The sequence below is a fragment of the Orycteropus afer genome, unplaced genomic scaffold, assembly GCF_000298275.1.
Source record: "Orycteropus afer afer isolate SDZICR_OR568_19922 unplaced genomic scaffold, OryAfe1.0 scaffold00050, whole genome shotgun sequence".
Taxonomy (NCBI): Eukaryota; Metazoa; Chordata; class Mammalia; order Tubulidentata; family Orycteropodidae; genus Orycteropus; species Orycteropus afer.
Window position 1 is genome coordinate 14947210 of NW_006921637.1, and position 14837 is coordinate 14962046.

General features: G+C 36.7%; 1 protein-coding gene across 1 annotated transcript in view; it reads left to right on the plus strand.

Annotated features, from left to right (window-relative positions):
* The window catches only part of NUP133 (nucleoporin 133), a 110751-nt gene that overhangs the window by 24847 nt on the left and 71067 nt on the right, over window positions 1–14837 (plus strand). The window contains exons 7-11 of the mRNA XM_007938521.1: window positions 936–1091; window positions 1415–1485; window positions 9626–9773; window positions 11467–11614; window positions 12939–13096. Coding sequence (XP_007936712.1) covers window positions 936–1091; window positions 1415–1485; window positions 9626–9773; window positions 11467–11614; window positions 12939–13096 — 681 coding nt within the window. The remainder of the gene's footprint in view (window positions 1–935; window positions 1092–1414; window positions 1486–9625; window positions 9774–11466; window positions 11615–12938; window positions 13097–14837) is intronic.

Here is a 14837-nt window from a genome sequence, read left to right on the forward strand (position 1 = left end):
ACATAACACATTCATGTATAACTATATACATCCCTGCCAGATAAATTTTTCTATAACACAGCTCTAGCTTGTTATACTTCTGCTTCAAAGCCATTAATAATACCTGTCTTGTGTAGTAGATAGGGGTTCTGGTGGTGTAGTGCCTAAGGCATTTGACTGCTAACCAGAAGGCTGGTGGTTCAAACCCACCAGCCACTCCTCTGAAGGAAGATTGGGCAATCTACTTCTGTAGCGATACCGCCTTGGAAACCCAAGGGGCAGGTGGCGTCACTATGAGTCGGATCCAACATGATGGCAGTGACTTTGATTTTTTGGTTTGGTTTGCCTAGTAGATGTATAAACTCACTTGTATGTAAGACTCTCCAGTCTGTATCCCTAACTTTTCATACTTGTTGTTGTTGTTATGTGCTATCGAGTTGGACCCAACTCATAGCGGCCCCTCCTTGGGTTTCTGAGGCAGTATCACTACGGAAGTAGATTGCCCCATCTTCCTTCCGAGGAGTGGCTGGTGGATTTGAACCGCCAGCCTTCTGGTTAGCAGTCAAGTGCCTTAGCCACTATGCTACCAGATCTCCCACTTTTCATCTCACTATGCTACCAGAGCACACACTTTTCAAAAGAAGCTTTATTTTTTGCTTCTTTTCTACTTAGAATCTATGTTCCTGTTTAAGAGCACTACTTATTCTCTGAAGACTCTAACTTTCCTACCTCCCTCTCTCTGCTCCTCCTGGGCCTTCTGCCTTTGTACCTCTACCTGTAGAAATCCTACTGTACTCTCAAGATCTGTTTCAGGATCACGCCTTCCTTTGGATCCTAAATTTTGCTACTAACCAGATTAGTCATAAAACATATGCAAATTGAATTTCAGAGAAAAAGTTTGGTAATATTAGAACATAATGACTCATAAATTTGATCTTTGTTTTCTCTTCATATAGCTTTCAAGTGTCCTTTGGGATAGAGAGAGATCTAGCTTTTATAGCCTTACAAGTTCAAACATCAATAAATGGGAATTAGATGATTCTTCAGAAAAACAAGCACATACTTGGGATTTAAATAGAGCCCTAAAGGAAAACATTGCTGATGCTATTTGGGTAAGGAGTGAAAATACTTAGGTTTGTAATTCACATTTATGATTGTATGATAATGCTGGTCAATTGATTTATTTATTTGAACACATTTCAATGTAATAAATAGTGTATAGCCATCAGATAAGCAGAAATGAGGCATTTGGTCTATTAGAAATCACTGCTCTACTTTCTTAGTAATGGAAAAAAAATGCATTGTTCATTCAACAAATATTCAACAAATATCTCAGCTACTATAAGCAAGACACTTTACTAGGTGTTGGGGATACAGGGGTGACAAGGTATGATCCCTATACTCAGGAGCTTATGTTATTGATATATTCATATAGGGATCTGAAAGTAATTATGAAGCTATTAAAGAAGGTGTCAACATTCGGTATTTGGATCTGAAGCAAAACTGGTAAGCAATTAATTTGTCATAAAAAATACAGGTAATAGCATGGAAAAATATAGTTGTGTTACACTGAAATGATGAACAGTCTTGCTGTCTGTTCTTCTAGTGCTGATCTTCTTATATCATATGTTAAACCTTGCTAAATAGTTTTTATCTATTGATACTAATTTGTTTTAGAAATATAGCCAGTTATCAGCCTTACAATGTCTATCCTTACACTTGTTGTCTACCCTAGTTGGAGATGTATTGTTTCTGCTATTGCAGCTGAAGCTTCTCTCTTAATTGCCAAGAGACACCAAGATCCTATGCTTTCCCTACTGCTACAGTACTCAATGCTGCAATTTGCCTCCTCTCATAGAGATACTTGGCTTATTTTCCCAACGCTTTTCCTGTTGCTGAAGGAGCTTTAGTAACCTTACTTTTGTGACTATACTGAGTAAAGAGAGGATGGAATAAGGTTTTGTCTTGGCAGTACAAGTTGGAACCCCATTAAGGTTTATATTCATTGAATTTCCTCTGTAAGTAGTACTTAAGATCCCAGGTTAATCTGATGAAGCTAATTTATCCCTTATTATTATTCTTATTATTAATTTTATTTATTTTGTTGAGAATATACACAGAAAAATGTTTAGCAGTTTCTACATGTACAATTTAGTGATACTGATTACATTTCTCCAGTTGTGCAACCATTCTTAACCTCCTTTTCTGAGTTTTTCCTCTCCCATTCATATAAACTCACTGCCCTTAAGATTCCTATCTAATCTTTCAAGTTGCTTTTGTCAGTTTGATCCCATGTAGATAGTTCCTAAAAGGGTAGAATCCTCAAGGTAGATATTCTTTTACTAAGCTAAATTACTGTTTGGTTTTAAGAAGATTTCAGTATATTTTTGGTTTAAGGTTAAAAGATTATTTCAGACCAGTAGTATCAAGGGTTTATCCACCCTCCATGGCTCCAGGAACTCTGAAATCCATGAGATTTTGAAAATCTGTTCTGCATTTTCTCTCTTTTGATCAAGACTCTTCTGTTAATCTTTGTTCAAAATGTTCAGTAATCGTAGCCAAGCACCATCCAGTTCTTCTGGTCTCATGGCAAAAGAGACAGTTGTTCATGGAGGCAATTAGCCACACATTCCATTTCCTCTGTTGCTCTAGGTGAGTAGAGACTAATTGTTGTATCTTGGATGGCAGCTTATAAGCTTTTACAGGCACCAAGTGACAAACTAGGAGGTAGAACAGAAGTACTAAAGATGTTATTAGGCCAATTAACTGCGATGTCCCATGAAACATGACCCTAAACCTGCAAATAGGGAACCAAATCTCTGAGGTGATTGCTTGTGCATAAGCAGCGTTAGCAGCTACTGTGTGTGTGTGTGTGTGTGTGTGTGTGGTGTATACATCTATCACATGGTTTAGGCCAATTCAACTTTTTACAGGTGTACAATTCGATAGTACTTAAAATGATTGGCTGTGAAACCTTACCCTTAATCAATGTGATTTTTCCATCACTGTAAACAGAAACGCAATACTCCATAAGCAGTAATTTCCCCTTCCCTCCTGTCCTCCCACTCCTGGTAACTATTGATAAACTTTGGTTTCTATATATTTGCATTTTCTTATTTTTTATATATAAGTGTGATCATACAATATTTATCATTTTGTGATTGACTTAAATGTCTTCAAGCTCCATTAATACTGTAGCATATATCAAAACTTCATTTCTCCTACTGGCTGAGTAGTATTCCATTGTATATGTGTATTTTGTTCATCTATTCATCTCTTAATATGCATTCAGGTTGTTTCCACCTTTTGGCTGTTGGTAATAGTGCTTCAGTGAACATTGGTGTACAAGTCTCTGTTTTGAGTCTCTGCTTTCAAGTCTTTTGGGTATATACCTAGGAGTTGAATTGCTGGGCAGTTCTCTTTTTAGCTTTTTGAGAATTGCCACACTGTTTTCCATAACAGCTGTACCATTTTGCATTTTCATTAGCAGTGAATAAGGGTTCCAGTTTTCCCACATCCTCGCCAACATTTGTTATTTCTGTCGGCTTTTTTCCCCCCCAAAATCTTAGTCCATAGTCAAAAAAAAAACAAACCAAACTCACTGCCATCGAGTTGGATCTGACTCATAGCGACCCCTCCTCGGGTTTCTGAGGTGGTATCACTATGGAAGTAGATTGCCTAGTCTTCCTTCCGAGGAGTGGCTGGTGGGTTTGAACCACCAACCTTCTGATAAACAGTCAGATGCCTTAGGTACTACGCCACCAGAGCCATAGTTGTTGTTGTTGTTGTTATTTGCCGTCATGTCAGACCTGACTCGTAGCGACCCCTCCTTGGGTTTCCAGGACAGTATCACTATGGCAGTAGATTGCCCCATCTTCCTTCTGAGGAGTGGCTGGTGGGTTTGAACTGCCAGCCTTCTAGTTAGCAGTCAATCCAAGTGCCTTGGGCACTACGCTATAGTTGTTGTTGTTGTTGTTATTTGCCATTGAGTCGGCCCCGACTCATAGCGACCCCTCCTTGGGTTTCCGAGGCAGTATCACTACGGAAGTAGGATTGCCCAACCTTCCGGAGTTAAATGGTATCTCATTGTGGTTTTGATGGCTAATGGGGAGACCTGGTAACATAGTAGTTAAAGTACTTGAACTTGACTGCTAATTGAAAGGTCAGTGCTTTAGAGCCACCAGCTGCTCCATGGGAGAAAGATGTAGTAGCCTGTTTCTGTAAAGATTTACAGTCTGGAAACCATATGGGGCGGGTCTACTCTGTCCCGTAGGGTTAGTATGCATTGGAATCGACTTGATGACAGTGAGTTGGGTATTATTTAGTTTGGATGGCTAGTAACATTGAACATCTTTGTGTTTGGTGGTCATTTGAATGTACTAAAGAGGCCATTCAAAGGGCAGAATGTATATTCAAGTCCTTTTCCCCTTTTTATGATTGGGTTGTTTGTCTTTTTGTTGTTGAGTTGAAGTTTTATATATATTTTAGTTGTTAAATTCTTATCAGATATATGATTCCAAAGATACTCTCCCAGTTGGTAACTTGTGTTCTTTTTTTCTAGTAAAAAGTCTTTTGATGAACAAAAGTTTTTCATTTTTATGAGCTCCCGTTTGTTTCTCTTTTATATAATCCATTGCTAAAAGCTAGGCCTGACAGCATTACCCCTGCATTTTCTTCTAAGAACTTTATAGTTTCAATTTGTACATTTAAGTCCATAATTCATTCTGAGTGTGTCTTTGTGTATGGTGTGAGGCATGGATCCTGTTTCATTTATCTACATGTGGAAATCCAACTTTTCCAACACCAGTTTTGAAAATACTCTTCTTTCCTCATCTAATGGACTTAGCATCCTTGTCAAAAATAATTTGACCATAGACATATGGGTTTATTTCTGTACTCTCAATTCTATTCCATTGGGCTATGTGTTTGTTGTTACATTAGTACCAGGCTGCTTTGATTACTGTAGCTGTGCAATGGGTTTTAAAATCAGGATGTATTAGTCCCCCTACTTTGTTCTTCTCTTTCAGCATTACCTTAGTTATTCAGAACCTCATTCCATTTCATATAAAGTTGAGGATTGATTTTTCCATTTCTGTAAAGAATGCTGTTGAAATTTTCATCAGGATTGTGTTGAATCTGTAGATTGCTTTGCATAGTATTGACATCTTAACAATATTAAGTTTTCTAATCCATGAACATGGAATATCTTTCCATTTATGTAAGTGTTCTTTAATCTGTTTCTATAGTGTTTTATAATTTTCATTGTATAAGTGCTTCACATCCCTGGTTAAATTTATTTCTAGATATTTTGTTCTCTTGATGCTATTATAAACGGAATCACTTCCCTAATTTCCCTTTCAGATTTCTCATTGCTGGTATATAGAAACCCATCTGATCTTTGTTTTTTGACTTAGTACCTTGTAATTTTGCTAAATTCCTCTGTTAGCTCTAGAGGTTTTCTTGTGGATTGTTTGGGACTTTTATCATCAGCAAATAGTTCATTATCATCTGCAAATAAATATAATTTTAATTCTTTTTTCCCAATCTGGATTACTTCTATTTCTTTTTCCTAATTTACTGCTCTGGCTAAGACTTCTAATACAATATTGAATAGAAGTGGTAAGACCAGACACATTTTCTCTGTTTCCAGTTTCAAGGGGAAACCTCTCAAGTCTTTTTCCATTAAGTATAGTGTTTGGTGTTGGCTTTTGTTTTCTGTTTTTAAATTTTTATTGTAATTTGACTGAAAGTTTATAGATCAAATTCATTTTCCCTACAGCAGTTCATACACATTTTTGTTTCATGATACCGACAGCAATTCCCCATAGTGTAACAGCTATTTTCCCACTTACCTTTTCCTTGTGTCATTCCCTCCCATGTCCCATGCATGCCTGCCCCTCCACCAACTATCTCCCTGTGCAAACACTGCCCTTCTGTTCTCCCGCGATCAATCACTTCAAGGAGTGTATCTATCTGATGTAAGTGTTCACCCCATATGCCTGTCTATTGTTTGGCTGGAAGCCACGGGAGTGGTTCAGTTCCAGACCTGAAGGATAACTAGGGGCTGTCATCTCAGGGTTCTCACCAGGTTCTATCAGACCAGCAAACCTAGTCATTTTTTTTATGATTTTGAGTTTTGTTCCACATTGTTTTCCCATTCTATCCAGGATTTCCTGTACCGATCACCCTCTGATTGGTTGACTTGCTCTCATGGTCATAAAAACTAAGGATTGCATAGTTTACTGATTGTTTCCACGTGTCTTAGCTTTTTTTCATTCTTCTTTGCTCTGGATGAGGAGAGATCCATTGTTGCATCTAGATGGCTTCTTGCAAGCTTTTAAGACCCCTGTCCTTACTCACCAAAGGAGGATATTAAAAAAAAAAAAAAAAAACCTTATCACTGCTGTCGAGTTGGATCCGAGTCATAGTGACCCCTCCTTGAGTTTCTGAGGCAGTATCACTACAGAGTTAGATTGCCCAATCTTCCTTCCAAGGAGCGGCTGATGGGTTTGAACCACCAGCTTTCTGGTTCGCAGTTGAATGCTTTAGGCACTGTGCCACCAGAACTTCTATAAGTAGGATGTATAACAATGTTTTTGTGTAATATGTTATGCCAGTTGAGCATGATATCCCCTGTGACCATGGTCCCGAGCCCACATGTCCAACTGCTTGCTCCCTCAGGGTAGCTAGCTGTGGCCACGAAGCCACCACAACCTTGTCCCTTGTCAGCTCTACTGTAAACCCAGACGTTCTTACTTGCTATTGACTTTTCATATGTGCGCTGAATCATGTTGAAGAATTCCATGTAATTTAACTATGAGAAAGCACATGAATCCAAATATATCACTTATAATCCTTTGAAACACAATTTTGCAGAAGTTGAGGACTGTTTTATGTGTTTTAGGGGAATTTTTACTGGGTTCTTGTTATGTGTCAATTTAGTTTTGTAGAACAATTCTTGTTCTATGGAGGGATATTGCTATTCTATATATTTTTTCTCTCAGGCTTGTGTGACTATCAGTAGCATCTTCTTTATAGCTTTTGAAAACATTATAAAAGCTATTGAAGACATAGAAATAACAGTATTTATTTTCAGTAAGCAGTTTAATTAAATATAGTTCATCTGTTTTTATTTATCTTTACCAGATTTTCAGAAATTCAAGACTGCTGCTGAGGGCACAGCCAACTCTGGGCATGATGTGGACAGTTTTTCACATACAGTTTTCAGAATTAGAGGCATGAGGGTTGAGAAGAGAAACATGCTTAGGAATTGCTCTACTAGGCCAGACTTAGGGCTCATCTCCATAGTGTTGTCATAGTAACAAGAGCCTTGGGGTGTCTGTTGAGATCATAGTTCTTAGTCTTCTTTCCTTGCCTCTCTGCTTTTACTCCAAATTACCTGGTTAGTACTCTCTTAAATCCTTGAGGTAAAGTGATCAGAACTGTACAGATTATTATATCTATAGGTGTTTTTCTTCTGTTTAAGAATAGAGTTTGTTTTCATGATATTCATTGATTTGTTACCAATTTTGACCAGAGCTGCTGCCTAAGTTTAGATATTTATTGAACAGAATGTGTATGGATTATAAGTTCTTTTACTAGATTATTACTGATAAGAAGCTCAGAATCTTCATTTTAGATGTAAAATTTGGATATTTTTATTCTTAAATTTATTACCTTATATATACCCACATAAAAACTTACTTGTCAAATTTTTACTGACTTGCCAAATTCTGATTGTCTTCCCAGTATCTTCACTACCTAAAAAAGCTCCATTGTTTTTCAAACCTGAAGATTTATTTGGGAAGATGTCAAATAAAACTGGTCCTGTTACCACTCTCTAAGAAATATTTGTTAGCTGTGTCTCCATGACGCAGTGATACAATCATCCCACTACTGCTGTGTCTTTTTTTTTTTTTTTAAATAGACTTTATTTTTTAGAGAAGAGGCTTACAGAAAAATTGTGTAGAAAGTACAGGGAGTTCCAATATACTCTGTACTCCCTCCACATTATTTCTCCTGTTAACATCTTGCATTAATGTGGTACTTATGTTACCTTTTATGAGCCAGTATTAATGCATTCTTATTAACTAAAGTCCATACTTTACATTCACATGCCTTCTTTTATTATGTATTCCTGTGGATTTTGACAAATGCTTGTCCACCAATATCATACCAAGTAGTTTCACTACAGTTTTTAGTGGAACTTTGATACAGGGCTTTAGTAACTGACAGTATCACCTTACTTGGTACAGAGATGAGACTCTCGAGGCTACATTCTTTGGGGCCTCTCTTAGTTCCTTCATATGTGTGGTATATGTCCTTATATTTATCTGTATGTAAAGTTTCCTTGATTTCTTTTGAATAGTCCAAGAGAGACTGATAAGATTTGGGAAGTTGGGAGACGAGAAATAGTGTAGAAGGAAATGAAAGCCATGTTAGGGATTGCTTGATCTCAGTGATGTATAATTTAGTAGTCACTGTTGTTTCTTACCATTTAGGTAATGGCTTTTTCTCAGTTCTCCATTAGAGGTCCTTCCAAATTGTTAATATTTCTAAGACTTGAATGAAAGTTACTAATAATGCTACTACATGTTTTGGAAGGGTTGAGATTAGATATCATTTCATTCTTTGTTAGGGGCAGTAACTTTGATAGACAAAGAGGAACATAAAAGCTTTAAGAGGGAGCCGAGTTTGTTTTCCCATATATCAAAGCTCTTCACTAACTAAGGGTTAGGATTTTTTTTTTTTTTAAAGTTTTTTCCTTTGGACAAAAGGGAGCTGCTTACATCAGGGACTAACTAACCTTTTCTGTAAAAGGACCTATTTTTGTAAGCAAAAGTAGTCATTACTGTTAGTATTCAACATTTTATCATCAAAGTATCCATGGACAATATATAAATGAGTGTTCATGGTTGTGCTCCAGTAAAACTTTATTTACAGTAATAGGGCATGGGCTTGGATTAGATTATTTCTTGATTTTTCTTTTTCAAGTCACATTTATTCAGCTATAATTTACATACAATGAAATTCACTCTCTTTAGTGTATAATTCTGTGAATTTTGACAAGTGCAGACAGTTATTTAGCCACAATCACAATTAAGACACAGAATAGTTCCATCACCCCCAAAAGTTCCCTTGGGCCCTCTTGTGTACAGTCAACCCTTCCTTCCATCCCCAACTCCTGGTAATTATTGATCTGTTCCCTGTCCCTGTAATTTTGCCTTTTTTAAAATGTCATGTAAATGGAATCATGTATTGTAAAGCTTTTTGAGTCTAGCTTCTTTGACTTAGTATTATACATTTGAGAGTTGCTCAATAGTTCTTCCTTGTTAACTGCTCAATAGTATTCTATTGTTGGCTGTACCAAGGTCGGTTTATCTGTTCAACAGCTGAAGAACATGTGAGTTGTTTACAGTTTCAGGGAATTATGAATAAAGCCATTGTACCCATTTGGACCCAGGTTTTTGTGTGAACATAAGTTTTTTTAAAAAATTATTTAATTTTTTTAACATTTTATTTCTCTTGAGTAAACATTTAGAAGTGGGCGTACTAAGTCATGTGATGATAATTGTACATGTAACTTTATTAGAACCTGCCAAACTGTTTTCCAAAGAGACTGTTGATCCTCTTTTTCATTGAATAGTGATGGGCTCCTGATTTTGGCAGCAGCATGGCATCCAGCAGACACTCCATGTCTCATATATTACTCTCTGGTAACAGTGGAAGATGATGGCTACCAAATGCCAGGTGCAGTTACTGTAGAAGTCACTCAGTATAATCCACCTTTCCAGGTAAGATTTCTGTTTGATAATTAAACTCAAAAAGACAATAGCACATGGAGTTCTTTTCTAAGCATTGCAAGGCCAAAGTATTTGAGAGATTCATCTATAGGGCTTAGAAATATTTTTAAATAGCTTGTCTTTAGACATTGTTGCATTTCCTTTGCCATCTCAGAATCTTTCTTTCATTGGTTCAACCTTAGCTAAAGAGAAATGAAAAGGGAATCAACCAGCAAACAAGCCATTTGTTTCTCCCGCTGTGTCTCTTACAGAGGGGTTATTATTTGTATACTGTTGTTGTTGTTATGTGCCGTTGAGTTGAATCCGACTCAGCGAACCCCCCTTGGGTTGCTAAGGCAGTATCAACCTATTTCCATCAAGTCGATTCTAACTCAGAGTGCCCCCCCATAGGGTTTCCAAAGCTATAAATCTTTATGGAAGTAGACTGCCTTATCTTTCTCCCATGGAGAAGTTGGTAGGTTTCAACTGCCATCCTTTTGGTTAGTAGCCAAATGCCTTAACTACTGTGCCACCAAAGCTGTATTAGTGATTAGAAAGGCGATACTGATGATGAACTGAAGGATGAAAGTAAGGAAGAAATCTTATAGGAATTGGGATATGGTTTTGAGCCCTCTGTATCTCAGAAAAATCCTTTTGCCCAAAGCAGGATTATATTTGTAGGCAACAATATTTTATATTTTTATTAAATTTCTTACAATCCATTAAAAGGCTTGTTTTTTCATTTTAAGTTATTCATAGCAATTTAACATATAGCTTAATAGCTGTGATATTCAGGAAGGAAACCTTCACAGCTGTAAATTCATTTTTTTTAACCTTGTGTAGAATCTAATTCTTTTAAGTCTTTACATGACTTGTTTAACTGAATTTTGTCAGAAAATCTTTTATTTTTTATCTTAAATGGAAATAAGCCTTACCATATTTTCTGATTATGAAAGAAAAAACATGCTCAGTGATAAAAATCATTTTTTTAACACAATGCAGTAGGATAGAAAGAAAACAACTTGAGAATTAAAAAGCAAACAAACCTGGAATGTCACATTAGTATGGTGTTTATAACATAATTTCTTTAATAACTAGTTATCATTTTAATATTTGTTAATTTTATCATTCAATTCTTATTTTTATTTCGCTGAATTTATAAATCAACTTGGGCAAAGTCACTTAATTTTCTTGTGCTTGATATCTTGACAGTAAAGTAAGAATGACAGTGTTTATTTTTTGGGGATTATTTATAAAATATTTGCCAGTTCTAAAATAATAATAGTAAGGAAGGTTGGGCAATCCTACTTCTGTAGTGACATTGCCTTGAAAACGCAAGGAGGGGTCGCTATGAGTCAGGGCTGACTCGATGACAAATAACAACAACAATAATAATAATTAATGGTTTTATTTTTGCTACCATTTGTTATAGGGATCTAGTGGTAATCTTATTACTATGAAAATGTTTTAAAAATTTGCTAATTATTTGTAACTCAGCAAATGATTTCCCTATTTGATGTTTATAAGCTTAATTTGTCAGTTTTTTGTAAATCAACCTATGGGTAGTATTTAGATTAGATTTTTTAGAAGTGAATCAGTGTATTATTTTTTAAGATAGTATACAGAAAACATTGGTTATAAAATCATACAAACAAGTGTTTTGATTTTAATTCTCTGTAAATACAACCTTACGTTTAATTTTCAGTCTGAAGACCTGATAAACTGTCGGTTGGTGGTCCCAAACTTTTCAAATCAGACAGCCTATCTGTGTACTGAGAGTGCAGTCTATGTGTGCTCCACAGGAAATGGGAGGTTTTCTCTTCCACGGGAGAAAATTGGTTTTGGTACACAAGGTAAAGTAGCAGTTCTAGAGAACATGATTAGTGAACTCATTAGTTAATCTTAGTTTTGTATTCTCTTTCCTTAAATGTTGCTTCTGGCATTATTGATACCTCCAAATGTTTCTGAGACCATCAGGACCACACCTACAGTAACTGAAGTGCATTCTACTGAAAAAGTAAAAAGATGGTAAAATTCCCAAACTGTTATATTTAGGAGGGTATAATAGTAACATTTTTCCCAGGAGAAGAGGTCAAAAAGGAAAGAATGGACACTAAAAGAAGTAACCACTTATTCAGAGTTACCAAACAAAAATCAAACTCACTGCCATTGAGTCGATTGTGACTCATAGTGACCCCCTTTGGGTTTCTGAGGCTGTAAATCTTTATGGCAGTGGATTGCCTTATCTTCCTTCCACAGAGCAGCTGGTGGGTTTGAACTGATGACCTTCTGGTTAGCAACCACATGCCTTATCCACTATGCTACCAAACCAAACCAAACTCACTGCTGTTGAGTCGTTTCCAACTCATAGAGACCCCTCCTTGGGTTTCCGAGGTGGTATCTCTATGGAAGTAGATGCCAAGTCTTCCTTCCGAGGAGTGGCTGGTGGGTTTGAATCACCAGCCTTCTGATTAGCAGTCAAATGCCTTAGGCACTACACCATTGGAGCTCCCACTTCACTACCAGAGCTCCTTATATTTGAAATTAGTAAGAGTGATTTATTCTGAGTTGATATTCTTTAAATATTGGTCTAGACCCTTGAATAAGAAGAATCCTGGGTGTGGACTCATGGATGGGAACTCTGGAATGAATGCAGGGAGGGGGACTGGTCACAAGTGGAAGGGGCCAAAATCCAGATGAGAGAAGAGAGTAGAGTCTAGCTTTTCTAGTCCCAGATTAAGAGCCTTGATTGTGGTTAGGTAACAATAATTGAGAGCAAGCTTAGATTTCTTTTTTTCAGTTTCATTGGTTGATCCAGTAAGGTAAAAACAGATTGAAAAAGAGGGCTCCACAGGATTAAAAAAGTTGTCATCCTGAGTTTTACTGAGTGAATAATTTTCATTTTTGTCTTACTTGTAGTTTAGGCTTATTGTCATGCTATACTCACTGCTCTTTTACAAGGCTGGTTTTTATTATCTTTAAAATTGAAGGATGCAGAGCCTACTTCTTAATATAACAATAGGTTCTTAACATTTGTTCTTGAGATTAAAAAGCTGAGGTCAGAGAGGAAATCTCAAGATGATTTTCAACTTTAGGATGGTGAATTTTGGAAAATGTTCTTTGCTATGTATGGTTAATTATATATATATATATATATATTTATTTAATTTTTTTTAGGAGATAGTATTTTAGGAGCTGGTTCTTGTGGTGGCGTTCCTGTCATTTTTTCTAAAAGCAATGGCTTGATGTCTATTATATTGAGGGAAAATGTGTCCATATTAGCAGAAGATATTGAAGATTCCCTAACATCTTCAATTGCTGGACGAAGCAATGAGGTAAAATGGTACCATAAGATTTTTTAATTTTTATTTTTATCGGAATATTTAACATAGAGGTAAGTCAAACTACTTGAAAACGTTTATGATAAAAATATGAGATCTTTTCTCACCCTCATCCCATCTGTCAGTTTTCCCAGAAGCAACTACTTTTACCTATTTTAGCTGTTTCTTCTGGAATTTTTTTCCTCTGTATTTCTAAGTAACATGCACATATTTCTGTCTCTTGATTTATGAATCTTAGGGACCTGTTGACTTACTATTATGGAAAATGAGGATTTTGGTTTTTATGAATATTCCTTCATCTGCCTTAATCATACAAGGTTTTTTTACTCAAATGACAGTGTGAATATTGCTTATAGTTTGTCAAGCCAAATATTGTGCTGATTACATTTCCTTTATGATACAGCTTTTCTGATTCTTACGTAGTCAGTTGACTCATTTTATGTATGCTTACTTTTCTTTAATATTGGTCTTAGTTTTCCCATAGTCTCTAATGGCTCTGTAAAATGCTCCTCGGTATAGTTTTCCCCACAGTCACATCTCTCAAAAACCTTTGAGCTATACAGCTCTCATCCTGGAACTTCCCTTTTCTGTTACCCTCTAAATTCTCATCAGCATCTATCCCTACACCACATGCTTAGGTCTTTCTCCTCTCTGGTCTGCTATTGCCACTCCTGGTTTCCATCGTGATGTATTATGGTTGGACTCATAGGTGATTTAGTGTACATGGTGTTTCTCTTTCTTGATATTGTTTTGGGGTGATTTTAGAGGAAGAGTTGAATAAAAATCTTGTTTTTCCCTGTCATTTATAAACCTGAAATACACTGTTCATAAAATTAAAAAAAAATTTATTATAATAAAATACATATAACCGTAAGTTTACCATTTTAACTATTTTTAAGTGAATAATTTAGTGGCATTAATTACATTTACCACATTGTACTACCATTACCATTGATCGTTTTCAAAATTGTTACATCATCCAAACTCAATTACAGCATCTAGCCATAAGATTTTTATTATTTTTTTATAACTAACCTAACTCACTGCCGTGGAGTCGGATCTGACACATAGCGACTCCTCCTTGGGTTTCTGAGGTGGTATCGCTACAGAAGTAGATTACCCAGTCTTCATCTGAGGAGTGGCTGGTGGGTGGGTTTGAACTGCCAGCCTTCTGGTCAGCAGTCAGATGGCTTAGGCACTATGCCACCAAAACTCCTTATTTTTTTTTTGCAAAACATTAAAAGAATAATGCTGAAGAGGTTCCAGCAAGATGGTGGACTAGGCCGAAAGACTGCACAGACCCACTTCAACAAAGACAAGGGAAACCAATTAACACAGACACAGAAGATAATCTTGGACCCCTGAGGCTTGAAGGGAAGGATATAGAAGTGGACTAAACCCCAACTAGCAGAAGAATTTGCGTGAAAATACCAAAAAAGGAAACATAGGAGCTGTGGTCTGGCAGCGATCCTGACGGCTCAGACAGCTTGGAGATTCCCGAGTGCTGGTAGGAACTAAGAATTAACCTAAAAATTACCCTGCTAGCCAGAGACTACATGGAGGACTGTGCGTGGTGGCTGGGGAACAGACGGAGAAGGTGAAGAGAAAGGTGGACTGAACTGTGGACTTTTGCCGGTACGGAGGGCGCCGCCATTTTGAAGGTTTAAAAAGCAGCTTGACTATTTTGGATATTTAAAGAGACAGTGCTCTCGCAGATTCCTGGGGCTTAAGAACA